The sequence below is a fragment of the Bos indicus genome, chromosome 4 (genome assembly GCF_029378745.1).
Source record: "Bos indicus isolate NIAB-ARS_2022 breed Sahiwal x Tharparkar chromosome 4, NIAB-ARS_B.indTharparkar_mat_pri_1.0, whole genome shotgun sequence".
Taxonomy (NCBI): Eukaryota; Metazoa; Chordata; class Mammalia; order Artiodactyla; family Bovidae; genus Bos; species Bos indicus.
In genome coordinates this window covers 57742699-57762911 of record NC_091763.1, presented here as the reverse complement: position 1 = coordinate 57762911, position 20213 = coordinate 57742699, and the positions used below count along the sequence as shown (strand labels likewise).

At 37.1% G+C, this 20213-nt stretch overlaps 1 protein-coding gene across 1 annotated transcript in view; it reads right to left on the bottom strand.

Moving 5' to 3' along the window:
- The window catches only part of IMMP2L (inner mitochondrial membrane peptidase subunit 2), a 956525-nt gene that overhangs the window by 297055 nt on the left and 639257 nt on the right, over positions 1 to 20213 (bottom strand). The window contains exon 5 of the mRNA XM_070787260.1: positions 3954 to 4019. Coding sequence (XP_070643361.1) covers positions 3954 to 4019 — 66 coding nt within the window. The remainder of the gene's footprint in view (positions 1 to 3953; positions 4020 to 20213) is intronic.

The window sequence follows — 20213 nt, the reverse complement described above, 5'->3', positions numbered from 1 at the left end:
CTCAGTCCATGGGGTCGCAAAGAGATGGACACGACTGAGTGACTAACATTTAACTTAACTGTAATCTGAAGGAGTTTAACTAACAGAACATTAAATTGAGGACTTGATCAAGCTTTTCAAGGGCTTAACCTTTGAAAAGATGATGGTTCCCTTTATAGCCTCTAATTATGTGTAATTCAAAATAAAAATAGCATAGAATGCACAGTAAGTATAGCCAAGTCCTGATAAGTATTATTTTTCCCCCTTTGGTCATTTAGTGAAATAATACTTCTTTTTTTCTAAAAAAAAATTTTTTTTTCTGGAAACCTACATTAGTGCTTAGCTTGCCTACTAGATAATCTGGTATTACCCAGGGTAAAAGTAAGAGTGGAAATTCTAGGTCTGGAAATGGCAACCTATTCCAGTATTCTTGCTTGGAGAATCCCATGGATAGAGAAGTGTGGTAGGCTATAGTCCATGGGGTCGCTAAGAGCTGGACACGACTGAGCGACTTCACTTTCATTTTTCACTTTCAGGCATTGGAGAAGGAAATGGCAACCTGTTCCAGTGTTCTTTCTTGCCTGGAGAATCCCAGGGACAGGGGAGCCTGGTGGGCTGCCATCTATGGGGTCGCACAGAGTTGGACACGACTGAAGTGACTTAGCAGCAGCAGCAGCAGCACAGACAGAAGCACCTTGCCTACTACAAGTTAGGACACTAATGACAAATGATTTCCAGTGATAGTGTGTATACATGCATGCTCAGTCATGTCCGACTCTTTGTGACCCCATGGACTGTAACTCACTAGCCCCTCTGCCCATGGAATTTTCCAGGCAAGAATACTTTTCTTTGTTACCATTTTAAGCATATGAGAATATATAAAATTTTTAATATGCTATGAGTGGTAGACAGATAGCATATTAACTTTTTATATGTTCTCATACACTTCAAAATGCATAACAGAGAAAGGGAGTAAGCACAGTAATAAACAGTATTTCATTCCCTAACTATCCCTTGATGTTTTTCAACATTGTTAGAAAATGATTATAGGAATATATTCAATTACTAATTAAAAGTACAAGAAGGCTAGGATATCTAGGATATGGAAGTTTCAGATGAATAAAAGTTAAATTTTTCTTTTAAAACACCAAATACAGAACTAGCTCTCTTTTAATCAAGTATTAAGCAGTTTTTAGAGGCTACAGAGCAGAAAAGTCTTGAGCCTTGTTACTTTCATGCTTTTATATCATTCATTCCTGCATGATAGAAGAATAGCGAAGAGGGCAGAAAGGGACGTATGTCTCAAGCGTCAGTTTGCAGAATGGAACAAGCTAGAGGTTCAACATGTGGGTGGCAGCCATGGGGAAAGAAGCTGTAAACCTACTGCTGCTGCTACTGCTAAGTCGCTTCAGTCGTGTCCGACTCTGTGTGACCCCATAGACAGCAGCCCACCAGGCTCCCCTGTCCCTGGGATTCTCAAGGCAAGAACACTGGAGTGGGTTGCCATTTCAGCTCCGCCTCTCCTCTGTGAACAGAATATTTATATTTACTGAAGAAAGTAACAATCCTGCCTTTTTTTCAGAAAGGTCTGTTGTAGGGATTTTGAGTGCATATTTTTTGGGTTTTTTTTTTTTTTTTTTTTTCCTGCTCGTTTGTTTTTTAATGTCCAACCAAGCTTTGCAATCTCACATTGTGGACTAGTTATCTAGTGACCAATAATATTACATCAGAATTAAAGTTGTGTTCTCCTTGAATTATACTATAAAATGAGCCCCTTGCCATTCCTAATCCTGTTAGATTACTTTACATAGATGAAAGTTTCCCTGCTTTGTTGATCAATTTTTTTGTTTTTAAAATAGCTTTATTGAGGTGTAATTCATATAATTTACCCATTTAAAAAGTGGAACTCACTGATTTGCATATACTAATAGAGTTGTATGTTCATGTAATCAAACGTAATCAATAATATGAAGGAATAAACTACAGATGCACAAATGGAGAAACCAAAAAAAAAAAAAAAAAAAATGCTGTGCTAAGTGAAAGTAACCAGAGACAAAGGACTACATATATTAAAATGTAAGTAAAATTTCTAGAAAAGGCTAACCCATAAAAAGCAGATCCATGGTTGTGTGGCATTAGCAGCGGGGATTTGTGGGAACCAGAGTTTAGGACAAATCTGGGAAGGGAGTGTTTGAAGGTAATAGGAAGCTTCAAATCTAGATGGTGGTGAGGGTTGCACAACTGTATAGATTTACATTAAAAATCACTGCACAACATATTTATAAAGTGGGTGAATTGCACAGCATATAAAATATACTTCAATAAGGATATGACTGGGTGACTAAACAATAAGGATTTTGGAAGGAAAAAAGACCAAGCAAATACTCATGAAGAGAGACCAAACATATCATACCCCAATAGCTCTACTGATAACTGAGGCCTGGAAGAACCTTTGTTTACGTGGATACTAGCTGTCAATATTTATCACATTAGAAATTATAGTGGAGAATTTTTAGATATGTTAGTTATTCAATATAAAATAACAATAATAAGCCTGTATGTTAACAAAAAGAACAAGTTGAATGGAAAGCACAACTGTTTTTCAAAACAAGAGAAAAAATAGTGAGAAGGGAGGCTTTTTTTTTTCCAAACATGTTTACCAATCTGTTTAGTATCTGGCTTAATAGAAGATAGCCCTTTCTGTTTCTACTTCTGCCTTCAGTCTGCTGCAATATCATACATTATATAACCTCTGGAAAACTCCACTGTACATTCAAGAGAAATGACAGTGAAAAAGCAAATAATATCTTAGTATTATCGGGAAAGTAGTTTTCATCTTAGAGACCCCCACAAAGGGTCTTGGAAACTCCCGGTGCCCTTTGGGTCATCATTTGAGAACTGCTGGTCGAGATTTTACTCTAGATCATTTTAATGAGATTGCTTAAACTGTACTGTCATTAATCAAATAGTCTAGGATCAAGCTTTTTGGGAAAACAGGATCAAAAAACTTTCTAAATATAGTTTCAAAGCATAGTGAATCCCACATTGTATAGACGTGGCTGTAACATATAATAAAGTAAGCAATCAACATGAGACATTGCACACTACATCAGTATTTACTTGTTGAATCTCAAGCATTATTCTAGATTTATCAGCAAGCAGAATAAATAAAACATTATTACATATTGTCAAAACAGCTGATTGTTACAATGTTATTTTCTTTTATTTTGGCCAAGTGTTCTATGGGATCTTAGTTCCCTGACCAGGGTCAAACCTGTGCCCTCTGTATAGAAGCATGGACTCTTAACCTTTGGATTGCCAGTGAAGTCCCAATGTTATTTTCTAAAGCTACTGTTTTTGTTACTGATTCAGAAGTTTCCGTTTCACATTCATTTACATCTTTCTCCATCCTTTTTACAATAAAATCTCCCCTTTTGTTTCTGTATTTGCTTCTAAAATAATAAAGTATTATTGAATTTTTCTAAATTGAAACTTGATATAATAATCTGAAAAATGATGCTAATTTAAATATATGAAATTCAGTTATTTAATGGTCATTTGACAAAATGTGGTTAATTTCACCTTAATTAATATCTATTTCAAATGTGTCTCCCAGTAAAGGATAAGAGTACCATCAGTCAGCTTATGGACCTGTTGCTGATACTGCTAAGTCACTTCAGTCGTGTCCGACTCTGTGCGACCCTATAGACGGCAGCCCACCAGGCTCCCCCGTCCCTGGGATTCTCCAGGCAAGAACACTGGAGTGGGTTGCCATTTCCTTCTCCATATCCTATCAAATGATTGATGATACTCACTAAAGAGGTAGTAGTTCATTTAGAAAGTCTCCAAAGCTTTGAAGCCATCAAATACACCTCTCTAGACTGAGATATACATTCCGTGTAATGTGATTTAAAACTCAACAAAAATCTAGACATTTATAACCTGAACTCAAAAACCATAGCTTAAGTACTTACTTTACAATATCTCCTTCAAGAGCAATCACTCTCTTAATGATCTTCTGTTCTGGGTTTTTAGGGGACCTAGAAAAATAAAGTTATATAATCAGTTATGTCTGTTGTTTTGAGAAAATGGAAATAAATATTACAAGAAAATAAGCTATATTAAAGTCATTACAGGACCCTTTGCAACCATGACATGACATCAGTCCTACTTAAGTCTTCAGTGAGAAGGAATTATCAAAGTACCTGAAGGAAAGAGGAGTCATGAAACAAATCATTTCAGATATTACCTCCAAATGGTAGTATTTATACTTTTAGTTTTAGTCTGTCTTAAGGATGATCTAATATTCTATTTATGTAAACATCATCTTAACTTTTTAAATACTTCCAACACTAATATATTCTACTCTAAAAAAATAAACCTGAGTCATAAAATTAAGCTTCAGCTTTGAGTCCCTTTTTGAAGTTTTCATTTTGATGGGCTAATTTTCTTCTTCAGATGTGGATTTCCTTATCTTTAAAATGGATACAGGGTTGTGCAAAGAGGATCTTGGGAGAATTACAAATTAAGATACTACTATTAAATTAAATGAGGCAATGTATATAAAGCAACTAATTACATAAGAAAGTAATGAGGCATTTCTTAAATAACATACTTGTTTCATTTTATTTAAAATAAACAAAGGAGTTTGATTTTAAAAAGAAAACACTGAAGCTGAATTATTTTGAAAAAACAAAGAATTTGGAGTCTTTTTTGTTGTTTTTTCCATGTTGGTTTATTTCTAACAAAGCACTTGGACCAAGCCCACCCAGGAGAGAGGATATCACTTCCTCAAGGACTTGAAGTTTGGGGCTATTCTTAACCCCTTGGTTCCTTGCCACATTTCTTAGTTAAAGCTGCTCTGTTTCTTGTGCTAAAGGAGTAGTTGTGGAGGGGCAGAGCCCAGCTTTGCTGGAATCTTGTCATTGATACTAGCATTATTCTATCAAAACGCAGAGGGGACAGTGTTTGAGGTTCCTGTAAGCTCTGGGTTTTCCTTCCTCCAAGAAACTACCATCTTTTTGATATAATATCGGACACTCCTGGAGGGAGAGGCAGATGGAGGGAGAATCCGGGGTCTGAGTTTTAGGAAAGCTAAGGCACAAAAGGAGGAAATTATTTGAAAGTACACTTAGGTTTAGCCATGTAAAGATTATGTAATATAGAGTGCTAAGGTAAGGCTATTAACAGTTAAAGGAAACTGATACATTCTGATATGCTTAATGTGGACATCATTTATTTTAACCTATGATTAATAGCTATGGTAAATGTTACAAGGTAATACTATTTAATAAATACTCCCCTCCCCTTCTCTTTCCTCCTCCCTGCTCACTTTGTCTCTGGGATCCCTCACTCTGGGAGAAGCCATGTCTGTCCTCAGCAACCTTCCTGTGAGTGAGCTTAGAAGCAAATCCTTCAACAGACTCATAGATACAGAGAATAAAAGAGTGGTTGTAGGGAGAGACAGGCGTGGCGACAGATTGGTTGAAATAGATGAAGGGGATATAGGGGTACAGATTGCCAGTATCAAAATATATAAACCACCAGGATCTAATATATAGCACAAGGAATATGGTCAATAATATCATCATACTTTTGTATGGGGACAGATGGTTACTAGACTTATTGTGATCATTTCCCAATGTATGTAAATGTTGAATCACTATGTAATACTCCAGAAACGAACACAATATTGTATATCAAATACATTTTTTTTAAAAGTAGATCCTTTAGCCTCAGTCAAGTCTTCAGAAAGTACAGCTGTAGCCAACAGCTTCACCGCACCCTCATGAGAGACCCTGAGCCACACCACCCTCTGAAGATGCTTCTGGCTTCCTGATTCCTAGAAAATGTATGAGCTAATGAGTGTTTTCAGCTGCGGGAGGTTGGGGCACTTTGTTATAGAGCAATGGTTATCGCAATCTTAATATGTCCAATTTCCTGGCAGTAACATTTTAATTCTTTTGATCTTAAAAGACCTATTTCAAAAAACATCTCACACGTCACATAAATGATCATTTAATATGGATTTGAAAATCAGCGATAGATAAAAAAATAATTCCAATTCAAGTCACATTTTGAATTGAATTACCTTTAAAAAGGAAGCTAAATGCAAAAATACTAAAAAGATTAAATACATTCAGAATTTAATACCTCATTAAGGGAAACATGCAGCTTTAATAAGGTGTCTATTTCACACGATATATTGCAGAGAAAAGAAAATCATCTGAACCACTTGTGGCTTAGATGTCATACTTACTGACACAACTTTTCACTAGATTGATTATTAACATTCTTTATTTTAAAATGGAAATTTGATCAGAGTTTTTGAGTGATCTGTCCCCTTCATGAAATGGAGTAAATCTACAAATTTAATGTCATTCATGTATAGCTAGAGTGAGGGATCTGGCCCATTCAAGATGATGGAATTCATATTTTCTGTGCAAAGTTACTTATTGACATTTAGGAAAATTTGCCCCCATGTCTCTCTGTTTAACCAGAAATGTATAAAAAAATTTTCAGCCTCAGTGATCATTAAAGAATTGTACATTAAAACAACAGGACACTGTTTTCCTGTTTTTTTCAACAAAGGAATAGTAATAATACCATTAATGCAATTTGTTATTGAGTGTTTAGGGACACGGGTACATGTCCTAAAGTATATGATCATGTAACATACCTTTCTGTAAACATGTCAAGATTTTATACTCTCTTTAACATATCACACTTTTAGAAATTTATTCTTATGAAATAGTTGTGTATATATACAAAATTTTAGCTACATGGATTCTGTCTATTTTTAAAGAGAAAAAAATCAACAAGATTGTTATAGTTCATCATATAATAAAATATCATTCAAACATTAAAGATGTTATAAAAGAATTTTTAATGATGTGTAAATATCAACAGAATATATAGATTAAACATGCGAGCACATGTATACCTGTGATGGATTCATTTTGATATTTGGCAAAACTAATACAATTATGTAAAGTTTAAAAATAAAATAAAATTTTAAAAAAATTTAAAAAAAGAAAAAAAAAAAGAAAAATGTATGTGTACCATGACTTTGCATCAGTAATTATAAAAAAGAAAATGTGCATGCAACTGTACTGGGAAAATTTAGGAAGGATATAAAACCAAAGTGGCAAGCATAGTTCTGTGTGTGATAAAACACATGTCCAGATTTTTGGTTCAGAGTACTGGAAAATCCATTAGAAGAGGACAAATGTTTGTATCACATGACACTACCTGAGAAGAAATGCTCTAAGACAGGGGTGAGAACTGAACTAATTCCAAGTCCCCCATCTAATATTGATGCAATGTTAATACAAAAAGCAACCTTTAACAGCATAAAACACTACTTATGCTGACAAATTTTAAGTTTCTGAGATATGTGCAAAGTATTTTATATTTTAAAATAATCTATATATTAAGATCATGAGGCAAAACAGAATATACAAAGTAAGCTACCTATATAATTAAAATTTTATAAATTACCACTTCAAACATATCTATAAATTTTAATGTAATATTAGTCTCATGAATCTAATCATATTATGAACATTAATCCCATTACTGCTCAATATCTATATTTTAATCATTAGGCTGCTGAATGCATTACAGGGACGTAAGTAGACATGTTATGAGAGTTATTACAGATTTACATTGTGAACTTCCTTTTGTCTGCATTTTCTTGGCCACTTGCCTATCTTCTAGAAGTGTGAAGGATAACAAGTGAAGGCTTACGCCTTACTTTAGGGGCATGATGTGTACTGACCAATAAAATTTGCATTTAAATTTGAAATTTAATATTTTCATAATAAACACAGTTTTATAGTATTTCTTTCTGGAGCCTGGATTTTAAGCATTCTGCTCTATGCTGAAGATTTAATTAGGCAAGTTTCTCCAGAGGTTTGGACAAGATGCCTAGAATGGTCTCTCTACCATGTAGGTCTCAGTAGATCAGTTTGATGTGGCAGAATTTATCTCTAATGAGAATGGTAAAGGGAAAAGGTAAAGGGTTAGCATAGTCATAATAAGATTTCTGTGACACTTAACATTCTTGAACTTCATTACCTATCTTAAGAGAAGTGTTGTCATTTTTACCCTGTGACAAGCCAACAGAGCCATGTCTTCGGTCTCATAATCTCTGTCGCTGATTTCATGTTTTTCATGTTTCCAAAAGGTTGTAATTTGAATCCTGTTTGGAACACTGGGAAGGTACTCCGGAATACTCAGGAGAGCCCCCGTGTGTTCTCGAGAATAGGGAGATTAGCAAGTGTACCTACCCTCTCTATTCCCAAACCCAGGGCTCATCCTGATGTCAGATCTCTAAGCATGCTCACCCTTCTCCCATTAATAGTAAAATTCTTATACCTTTCTGGGTGGGTTGTGTAGATTTTCATATTTAAAAGCATCAAGATTGCCCCAGATTATTTTAGAATTAACTTCAGGATTAGAAGTTACCATGGCATATGCCACAGAAAGATCTGAATTTTAACTCTTCATTAATGAGATAAAAACTAAAAACTAATATCCTGGGGATGGCTTATATTTCATAGGCTTTTTTTTTTAACTGTCTAAAAGAATGTGTTATTGTTTCACTGCTAAGTCATGTCTTGACTCTTTGCGACCCCATGGACTGAAGCCTACCAGGCTTCTCTGTCAGGATTTCCCAGGCAAGAATACTGGAGTGGGTTGCCATTTCCTTCTCCAGATGGCCATGCATTAAATTATCTAACTTTACATCATCATAATGATAAAAAGTATTGCTGTTTTAATCATCAAAATGAGAATTAAAAGTCCACACAACAATAAAAAGTTACATTAAAAAAATCATAGCAAATGATAACATCTTTTATTTTTGTAATTTTATTTTTTTATTTTTTTAGGAAGATATTGAACATTTATTTTACAATGAATGCCATGTTATCTACCACATAAAGCATCTTAACTGTACAGTATATTTTATAAATATGTTATAGCTTGAGTTGTCTAATAAAAATATTGCTCCCTTATGACTCATTGTTTTCATTATCTTTAAACTCTTTTATGGTTTTCTACTAATGTGGGTATCCAGGATTATAGATCGATTTTTGACCCAATTTCAATCTTTTAAAATAGGAATATTTAACCAGTTTGAGTGTGGTAACTCAGCAGTACCTGTATCAATCTATTTTATGCCAATTTTAATGCTTCCTTGCTGTCTTTCACCACTGCCCCTACAATTTGAATATGTCCTCTCTATTTGCAGCATTTATTGTCAAATTTACCTACAGTGATCTACTACATAAAGCTGTAGGTACTGATTTTCCACAGGCAAGATGTACTTTAAATAAGGTTTCAATCCACTACCACCCCAATCAATAATTTACAGTTTCCTTGTACACTACTAGTATTAGCATTACAGACAAATTTGCTACTTTCCCACTCCTATAATTAAAACTAGAGGAAATAAAACTGTACTACTGGTTTTCCCATTTTGTTAGGTTAACATTTGATATGCCTTTATTCTACAGGTTCTGTCCACAGTGACAAAGTCCTTTTATTTTACATGTTTAACTTAAGAACATGCATATCTTTACACGCTAAAAATAAAGCAGTATTTTTTTTGTTTTACATATTGAACATTTAGCATGCCTTTTAAGCTTATAAAGACATAAGCTGAAATTTTAGACCCAGTTTACATATTTATGTTTGCATTTAGTTTTATAATTCTATATAACACTGTAACCTTAAGGCCGTTTAACTAAACCTTACCACCAATTCTTTTATACCGTTGCCTCCTTACTCTTATTTTAATCCATGTTTTTTGTTGGATGCAGTACATCACTTAACAAAGTTTTCAATGGCAGTACTTAAAAGATATACTTTCTCAGCCTCTGCATATCTGTGAATGCTTCCCATTGCCTTGGTACACAAATAACTTGTCAGGACATCTAATTGGTTCAAAACTATTTTCCCTTAAAACCATAGATGGGCTTCCCACATGGTAAAGAATCCACCTGCCACCAATGAATGAGGCAAAAGAGACAACTCTTCCATCTTTGGGTGGGGAAGATCCTCTGGAGGAGAAAATGGCACCCCACTCCACTATTCCTGCTGGGAGAATCCCACGGTCAGAGGAGCCTGACAGTCCATGGGGTCGTAAAGAGCAGGATAAGACCGAGCCTCTGAGCAAAAACTGTAGATATTGTTTTCTGGCATTTACAGTTGCAAGGGAAAATTTTGAGGTCAGGCTAACTTTCATCCTTTTATAAGTGGCTTGTCTTCTCTGGGATACTTGTGGACTTTTTTTCTTTATCCTTCCAATGGCACCCTGTGAGCCTTTTCTACTTGTAGATCTAGTTTGTTAACTCTGAACATTTTTCTTCAGTTGGTTCCTTAATTACAATTTGAGCTTCATTTGCTTTGTCCCCTGTTTCAGGTATTCCTATCATGCGTAGATTTTATCACCTGGACAGGTCATCGAGGTCTTCCTTCTTCTCTTGATTCCTTTTTCTGTTGTTTTTTTTTTTCCCTGCATGCTGTGAAAATTTCTCGTTTTGCATTCACTTCAGTAATTCGATTTTGTGCCCCATCAGACTTGAACATTTCTGTTCTCTCAGCTCCCTCACATTTTTCAAGTGCTCCGACAAGAGCAATTTTTATCATTAAGCATAGGTCTTTAAGCTCTGATGCGATATGATACTTAATCCTTGCTATCTCTTCTGTTTCCACCGCTATACTCGTTTCAAGAGGCGGCATTTTCTCAATTAGCTGTTTTCCTTTGGACCTGCGGTATCAGGACCTTTTGAACAACTCTTCTGAACAATGGCACCAAAAGGGAAAGGTGTTTTGATTAATGAACAAAACAAACGTCCAAAACGGTTCCCCTCTACATCATCTCTATTTTTGTAATTTTAGAAAATGTTGCCGGAGTTTGACATGATTTTCATAGGTTACAGCTAGAAAAGGCCTATGAATGTACCTACTCTTTTCCTGGCAATATTCAATCTCACTCATTTTCCATGGCCTAAGAACTTCTGCTTTTGTGTCATACAAAAGCATGGACTGGCGGGCAGTAGAAATGGAGTCCATGATCATGGTCATGGTCTACCTCTGGTACAGACAGCAGCTGACTGTAGGCAAGCTACATAACCAATGTGGGTCTCATATTCAAAGAGATAAGGCCAGATCAAACCAGAAGCCAGACAATCAAACCTAGCTTGTAGACATCTTTCGTTTGGTCCATACATCATTTATTTCTGTACTTTTAAATCTGGAGCTGGCCAAGCAAACAAGAGATCTCACATTTCTTGTTCCTCTTAGACAAATACAAAGATCTAGCACCCTAAAACCCACATTCTGGCATGAAAGGGAGTCCACTGGATCTGAGAAGCAGATCTTGAGGATTTGCCACAGTGCCAACAGTTTGTTTCATGTGGGTTTAAGGGTCTGAGGACATGTGAGTTTGGGAACCTCTAGAAATCCTGACAATTTCTTCTACCTCTATCATCATATCACAACTGAGAAAATATGTATGAAATCTCCATCAGAGAGTCTAACATGAATTAAAATGAAAAGAAAGAAATTCAAGTCACTCAGTCGTGTGTGACTCTTTGCGACCCCATGGACTGTAGCCTACCAGTCTCCTCAGTGCATGGAATTTTCCAGGCAAGAGTACTGGTGTGGGGGAGTGGGTTGCCATTTCCTTTTCCAGGGGATCTTCCCAACCCAGGGATTGAACCCAGGTCTCCCGCATTGCAGGCAGACGCTTTACCATCTGAGCCATCAGGGAAGCCCTAACATGAATTAGGTTCTCAGTAAATCTTAGTGCCATCTCTTTCTAAAATAAATTTCTAAAGGAGGTCAGTTAACTGAGCACAAGAAAATCATTAGGATCCTCTATTTTTAAGAGTTACATGGATTGATTTATTTCTTTCATAAATGCTCCACTGATTTCAGTCAGTTGCATTAGAGGGTAAGAATGGCATTTTAAAGGTTTGGTCACATTTTATTACACAATTAACTAAAGAAACACGAAACTAAATATAATTGTATTCATATTGGAAAGTCACAGGTCAGTTTTAAATTAAATGGGTATTATCTGATAAAAATGAATAATTTCCATGTTGGATTCTGTATGCTTGCTTCACTATCAGTAGTAGCGTGAACTTTGTGCATTCAGCCCCTTTTATAATGATTCGTTTTCTAAATTCAATGCAATTTTATTAATTAGTACTCTAAAAGTTTTTACTTAGGTCAGCATTTCAGCTACATTTTTGCCGCTTGCAGACTTCTCTTTGTATTATGTAAGTCTTTAATATTTAAACAAAAGAAACTATCAAGATCTTTTTATTGCTCTTTGGGTTTATTCTTGAAATCTTCACAAGTGTGAAGCCTATGACTACAGATAGAGTTTCACAAAGTGTGTGTGTGTGTGTGTGTGTGTGTGTGTGTGTATGTATAAATGCAATCCCTAATAATTACTCTTGTCCAGATACTTCTTAAAATGCTCCAATCCAAGGGCCTCATTATTAGAAAAGTGAAGTAAAGAAGAGGTGGCAAGAACCCAGGTAAATGCTTCAAATTTGTCTGCTGTAATACCATATGGTCTTGCATAGGAAATATGTCTTAAGGAAAAGGGAAAACCTGGGAAAGGATCATCAGGAAGGTGCAGAGGGTTGTTCTATATATAGAAAAACCTGGTGAGAAGTGAGTAGAATTTCAGAGCACTAAGGCCACTGCTCCTGGGCAGGCTTGTTTCCTGGGTGGGAATGGAAGAAATGGCTTATTCTCTCCAAGTAAACCCCACCCAAAACAGGCTCCTGAGCAGTCGGAATAGACTCCTTCAGAGACTCCTGATAAAATCTGTATGCAGGTCAAGAAGCAACAGTTAGAACCAGACATGGAACAGTGAACTGGTTCCAAATTAGGAAAGGAGTACATCTAGGCTGTATATCGTAACCCTGTTTGTTTAACTTAAATGCAAGTACATCATGCAAAATGCTGGGCTGGATGAAGCACAAACTGGGATCAAGATTGCAGGGAGAAAAAGAAAGATTGCAGGGAGAAATATTAATAACCTCAGATATGCAGATGACACCATCCTTATGGCAGAAAGCAAAGAGGAACTGAAAAGCCTCTTGATGAAAGTGAAAGAGGAGAGTGAAAAAGCTGGCTTAAAACTCAACATTCAAAACACTAAGATCATGGCATCTGGTCCCATCACTTCATGGCAAATAGATGGGGAAACAATGAAAACAGTGACAAACTTTATTTTCTTGGGCTCCAAAATCACTGCAGATGTTGACTGCAGCCATGAAATCAAAAGACACTTGCTCCTTGAAAGACAAGCTATGACCAACCTAGACAGCATAATAAAAAACAGAGACATCACCTTGCTGACACAGGTCCATCTAGTCAAAACTATGGTTTTTCCAGTGGTCATGTATGGATGTGAGAGTTGGACCATAAAGAAAGCTGAGCACCAAAGAGTTGATGCTTTTGAACTATGGTGTTGGAGAAGACTCTTGAGAGTCCCTTGGACTGCAAGGAGATCCAACCAGTCCATTCTAAAGGAAATCAGTCCTGAATATTCATTGGAAGCACTGATGCTGAAGCTGAAACTCCAATACTTTGGCCACCTGATGAGAAGAACTGACTCATTGGAAAAGACCCTGACGCTGGGAAAGATTGAAGACAGGAGAAGGGGACGACAGAGGATGAGATGGCTGGATGGCATCACCGACTCAATGGACATGAGTTTGAGCAATCTCCAGGAGTTGGTGATGGACAGGGAAGCCTGGTGTGCTGCAGCCCATGGGGTCGCAAAGTTGGACAGGACTGAGCCGAACTGAGAGACCTCCAGAGATTTCAGTCAGAGTTCGAATGATCCAAGAAGGTAGCAGCAGGAACAAGAAGTTTATGTTTCAGATTTATGACTAACAATTTCTTACACAAGTAAATACATTCTAAAAGTACTTATGAAACAACAAAAGCGTGAACTTTAAACAATTAAACTGTTGTTATTGATAAACATTTTCTTGGTTATATTTAAAAGTTGTCCGGCTATCACTTACTACAATTAGAAGACATTTAATAAGCAAATAGTGACAACTGTTCTTAATAGTAAATCAGCCTTGATTATGTAAAATCAATTAAATGTGTATTATGACTAACTTCTGTAATTGAAAAAGCTGAAATAGTTCGTAACTGACTGTTTTGATTCTGAAAAAAACAAATGTCCTTAATTGTGAAAACTCTAAGAAATACAGTGTAATCATAATGAGTTAATTTCTACCAATGTTTATTAATTCAGGCATTTCAAAACATAAAACACCGCGTCTTCAGGTGGTGAACAGAACTGCAAATATACTTCACTGTCTAGAATTGTATGTAAATGAATATATATAGTATATACATAAAATATATAGCACATATGTAATACACATATGTGTGTACGTGTGTGTATTCTACCATACAATATGGAATCATACTATTTAAAGAAACTCCTCTGAACTATAAAGAAACTTCTGGGCTGAAAATACATCCCCTTATTTATTTTGTTATAAATTTGGGTTTCCACACATTGAATATGCTTCAAGTTGACATATCTGTGGAAGTGGAGGTGATGAATAGCTAACATCAATATAAATATTGACTCTTCTTTCAGTATAGATTTTCAAAGTGCAGATGTTCACATAGAAATACTACCACTCTGTCCCTAAAGTAGAATATGCACTCAGGAGTATCTGTGTGGTCTTTTGCTATAGTCAAGACAGGTTTTGCCCTTCTAGCCATACTATCTCATTGAGTATGACTTTTTAGTACAGTGCCACTTAAGGCCATAGAATAAAACAAAATTAACTGATCTCCAAATGAGTTAAAGCTATCTACCTAGTATCATAACCCTAACATTGTGATTAAGCTAACTGGGCTTATGCTTTAAGCTTTAAACAAGTAAGGAAATAGTACCACATATGCGTGGTAGGTTTGAAGGGGAATATAGACACCACAAAACATGAAAGTGAAAGCTACCGGTATTTTCCATACCGACCCATATCCATATGCGTCAATATGACACAGAAAAAGCAGACCAACTGAAATGCAAAATTAATACAGTAAGTTCTCTGCATCCCTGAGTTCTGCATCCATGAATTCAAGCAACCACAGATTGAAAATATTTGGGGGAAAAAAATTCCAGAAAGTTCCAGAAGGCAAAACTGGAATTTGCCATGCATTGAACACTATGCTAAATCCACTGCATGGTGTGATATGAAGGCTGCTATAGCCTCCTGCCTTCCCACAGATGCTCAGTCTCTGTTCAGTGCCTAGTTGTATGAACATTGTTCACCTCGCATCTTGTATATGGGCTGCTTATGCTGTATATACTCTTTGTTTCTATGAAGAAAACGGCTCTTAAAAAGCAATTAAGTGGTCACAGCATCCCTCAAAGGTTAAGAGAGAGCATAAAGTGCTCTCTTTAGAAGAGAAAATGAAAGTCTGAGATCTTTTGAAAACATAGCATGCTGCTTGCCAAAGTGGGTGGAAAGGTAGGCAAGAAGGAATCAAGCATTTGCACAATGCAGCAGAAAGAAGCTACAGTTTGTGGAAGTGTTAGTGCTTCCTACAGTGGCAACACCAGTGTCTCCAGTTGGTGTTAACTTCTTGCCAAGACTGAGAAAGCATTAAGTGTGGGGCTAGAGGAGACGTCACAGGAGCATATCCTGGCTGATGGCAAACTTTTGAGTGAAAAGCACCTCATTTGCAGGAGCACTGCTGTGCTCTGTGAGGGATCACTGTGAGGGAGCTGAGGAGTGCGAGAGGAAGGAGTGGAAGGCTGGTAAGCGATGACTGGTGAGCTACATAAAGATCACAGGAGAATTAGCATTGGCTGATGCCAAGGCAGCATTAGTGTTCCCAGAAAACCTCGAGAAACTTGTGCAAGAGAAAGACTATCTTCCAGAGCAAGGCTTCATTTGTGATGAAATGTGATGAAAACCAAAAATCGTCTGCCTGTGTTCTAGCAATACGACAAGGAGGCATGGGTGATGGCCATCTTGTTCCTGGAATAGTCCCACCAGAGCTTCATTCCTGAGTGAAAAAAATTCTCAAAAAGACAAGGCTGTCATTCAAGGGCCTCCTCATTACTGGCGATGTCCCCAGCCATCCCCTATCTTTCTGCTTCACAGACAATTATGCGGATGCAATGTCCCTGCCCCCTTAATACTATGTCTATGCTGCAGCCATTAGATCAAGGCATCAAGTGTACTAAGGCAACTTGCCTCACATTCTGAAGGACTTGTGGATTTATGGAAGAGCTTCACAATTACAGAGACCACAGATTCCCCAAAGCCCAAGACAGGAGTGCATGTTGGAAGCCATGATGGAATGAGGCTGTCTATGATTTCAGGGGCGTCCCCACTACTGATGCAAAAGTCAGGAATGTTCCAAGGAATTTGGTGGGGAAAGCTTCTCAAACATGATCAAGGACAATGTTGAAGCACAGAGAAACCCTTACCAAAAGAGAACTTGAAGGTCTACTGAAATCCTCTACAGACAATGATGATAGAGATGCAGAAGACTTAGAGCAGTTTTAGACTTAGAACCATCAGTTTGGACACTTGAAAAATCTGCAGCAATTTTTTAATAGTTTCATGTGTTAAAGGATATGAACTTCAGTATGATCCTTTGATGGAATGAAGCCTCTGTGTCACCTGACAGATAACAGCATACCTAGAACCCCCGCAAGATCTATTTGATGAAGAAACAGTTTTCTATAACAATGTTTCTAACTAAAGCACCTGACCTGCGATTGTGAAGCCTTGACTTTCAAGCTTGAAGAGCCCTGGCCTTCAGCCTTCATAGACTCTGACATTACCATCATTGAGCCTCCGCCAAAGTCTCAACAGCTGTAAGGGAAACCCAGTTGACCCTTCTAATGTTCTGCCAGAAGATTCTGCCTGATATCTCACCACTTACCACTACAGTGTCAGACATCTCATCCTCTCACCCCATGAGCGCTGTAACATCATAAAACAATCACCACTGTCATCACCATCACCACCATCATCATCTTATGAGGGTTATCAAGAGAGAAGAATCAGGGTTTCGGTGAGGGTTAAAAGACCCTGATGTGGAAAAGACTGAGGGCAGGAGGAGAAGGGGGCAACAGAAAATGAGATGGTTAGATGGCATCATTGACACAATGGACATGAGTTTGAGCAAACTCCAGGAAATAGTAAAAGACTGGGAAGCCTGGGGTGCCATGATTCATTTGGTCTCACAGAGCCGGACACAACTTAGAGACTGAAAAACAATACAGTGTGTGCATCTGAGAGAGAATGAATTTATATTTTCTCTGTTTATAATTACATTTTATATACATACTTGTATTTTAAATATCCTGTTTTATTCTATGTATTTCTCTTTCAAGTCATTAAATGAAAGCAATCTGTAAGTATTCAAAGAAAGAAAAATGTTATTTGTTGCTGATGTAGTCAGACCTATGGTGGTTGTGATTGTACTGAATATATACAGATGTTTCCTTGTCATTAGTATCTAAATAATACAGTATAGCAACTACATGGCATTTGCATTGTATTAGATATTAGAAATAATCTAGAGATGTTTTAAAGAATACAGGAGGATGTGCATAAGTTATATACCTTTTATATGAGGGACTTGAACATCTGTAAATTTTGGTATCTGAAGTCCCCTGTGGATACCAGGGGACAAGTGTATTAGTATGTAAAAGCTGAAATGAGGATATTTACATGGGCAGTCATACAAGATAATAGTGGTATTAGCAATCAGCTGGAGAAGACTACTGGAAACATGACTCAAGGGTTATCCTGTTTCTAACTGAGCTCACTCACCAGTTTGTCAGTGTTGGTCATATTGTAAGGAATGACATGCTAAGTTCAGGACAGGGGAAATCCTGGTAAAAGAGAATAGTGTGTGTGTAGTCATGTCCGATTCTTTGCAACTCTATGGACTATAGCCTTCCAGGCTTCTCTGTCCATGGGATTCTCCAAGCAAGAATACTGGAATGGGTTGCCATGCCCTCCTCCAAGGGGTGTTCTTGACCCAGGCATTGAACCCATCCATGTCTTCTGCATTGCAGGTGGATTCTTTACCACTGAACCACCTGGGAAGCCCAAGTGAACAGAGAGGAACAAGACAGTCTCGACCATTTTTAACTGGAGCCAACATTTAGCACCCAACCCCTTTTTTACCCAGAATTCATTTCTAACAAGGATGAACGACCAAATATCTGAAAAAAAAAGAAAAAGAGAGAGACAGAATTTTCATTCTTAAAAATACAAAAAATGCTTATTTTATCTATGGTGAATTGAGCTCTTTAAGTTTGCCTAATTGGGCCCACTAGGTGCTTGCGATGGACAGAAGCCGTAGAATTCATACATGCCCATCTGAGGTGTGTACTTCAAATAACACAGCCAGAATGTCTTCGGTGTAACTTTCTGTGTCCAGATAAAAATGTGATGTGTAAACTGATATACCACCTTCCAGACCTATTGTCTCATGATTCTGGCTACCATGGAATAATTTTCAGGGTTAGGCAGTAAATAAAAAGAGGTGGATGGGAATGGGGGCATTTCAATGGATGCCAGCATGAGAGTGGAGGGTGTCAGTGGTGAGGGGTTGACAACTGAGACCCAGACAGGTCAACATAGGTCTCAATAGATACCAGCAGGCACTGAGGTCCAGCTGTTCCTCCCCTGAGGCTATCACAATATCCCCAAAGCAGAGATGCTACTCTGACAAGATGCAGAATTATAAACAGACTTAATTTGCCTTGAATTGCCTCAGAAGGTTCTTAGGTTTACCTCAATTTGAAAAGAATAGGTTTTGCTAGCAATAAAAAACCTAAATCCAGAAATGGCAAAATAAACGTATATATTTTGCATACCTGGATTTTATGGCCTGAATATTTGCATGCATTCCATTGTATTTATTCTTACTGCATATATCTGTGCATTACCATCTCTAGTTACTGTGGTGACATGCATTATTAATGTACCTACTGTGCCTTGGATTCAAATTTTCCTAGTAAAACTGAGTTAGGTATATGTGTGAAGATTCAAACTTTCCCAGTAAAACTGAGTTAGGTATATGTGTGAGAAGAGGTGATATTCCACAGGATCATGGAAACTATCTTAATTTCCCTAAAATATTTGCCTCTCATGGAGGATATTGACATTGTAGAAGTTAGAATATAAGTACAATATAAAGCTTTCTGGCTCATTTCTGTCCTAACCCTGTTGGACTTACTAATTTTTAAAATACAGTACCATTGTTTTACAGAAGAATTCTGTGGCTCCAATAACCACACACAATTGGCTCCTTTGAAAGGAGCAACTTTATGCCCCTCAGAGTTCACTGAATAGTATTTACAAACTGACTTCAGGAAAAAAAAATATGCATGAGGTTTGAGATTTAACAAAATCCAACTACAACTGGTCACCTCTGAAAGCAGCATTGTCATTGGTGTTCTCAGCTTGACAGTCACTAACACAGCTCTGACAAGAATCCGCCTGCAATGCAGGAGACCCCAGTTCGATTCCTGGGTCGGGAAGATCCGCTGAAGAAGGGATAGGCTACCCATTCCAGTATTCTTGGGCTTCCCTGGTGGCTCAGCTGGTAAAGAATCTGCCTATAATGCGGGAGATGTGGGTTTGATCCCTGGGTTGGGAAGATCCTGTGGAGAAGGGAAAGGTTACCGACTCCAGAATTCTGGCCTGGAGAATCCTACACAGTCCATGGGGTTCCAAAGAGTCGGACACCATTGACCAACTTTCACTCGCTGCTATATTATCAGAAACTTCTTCAAAGTATTTTATTTCCTGCTATTTATACTGCAGTAACTTATTACAATGATAGCTTATTTATAAAATTTTAAACTAAAAAAAAAAAACAAAAACCTTCTACCATTAAATCAAATGTCTAATTCCTGTTTGTTTCTACATTTCCTAGTATTACCTTCCTCTCTGTTGGATGGAGTACATAGAGTTATAGAAAGGGATCAGAGCTAGAGGGGCTTAAGTTTTATATGGATTTTTAGTGGCCAAGAATAAATATCTTTGGAAAAAGGAGGCAGGGTGAGAATAGTAATTTTATTAGGGGTTAAAAGAATTGTGAGAGACCGTAAGGGAATCTGGGGTACCATAGAAGGAAAAGAGGGGAGGATATTTCTAAGAACTAAAAGAAACTACCTTCTTAGGGTA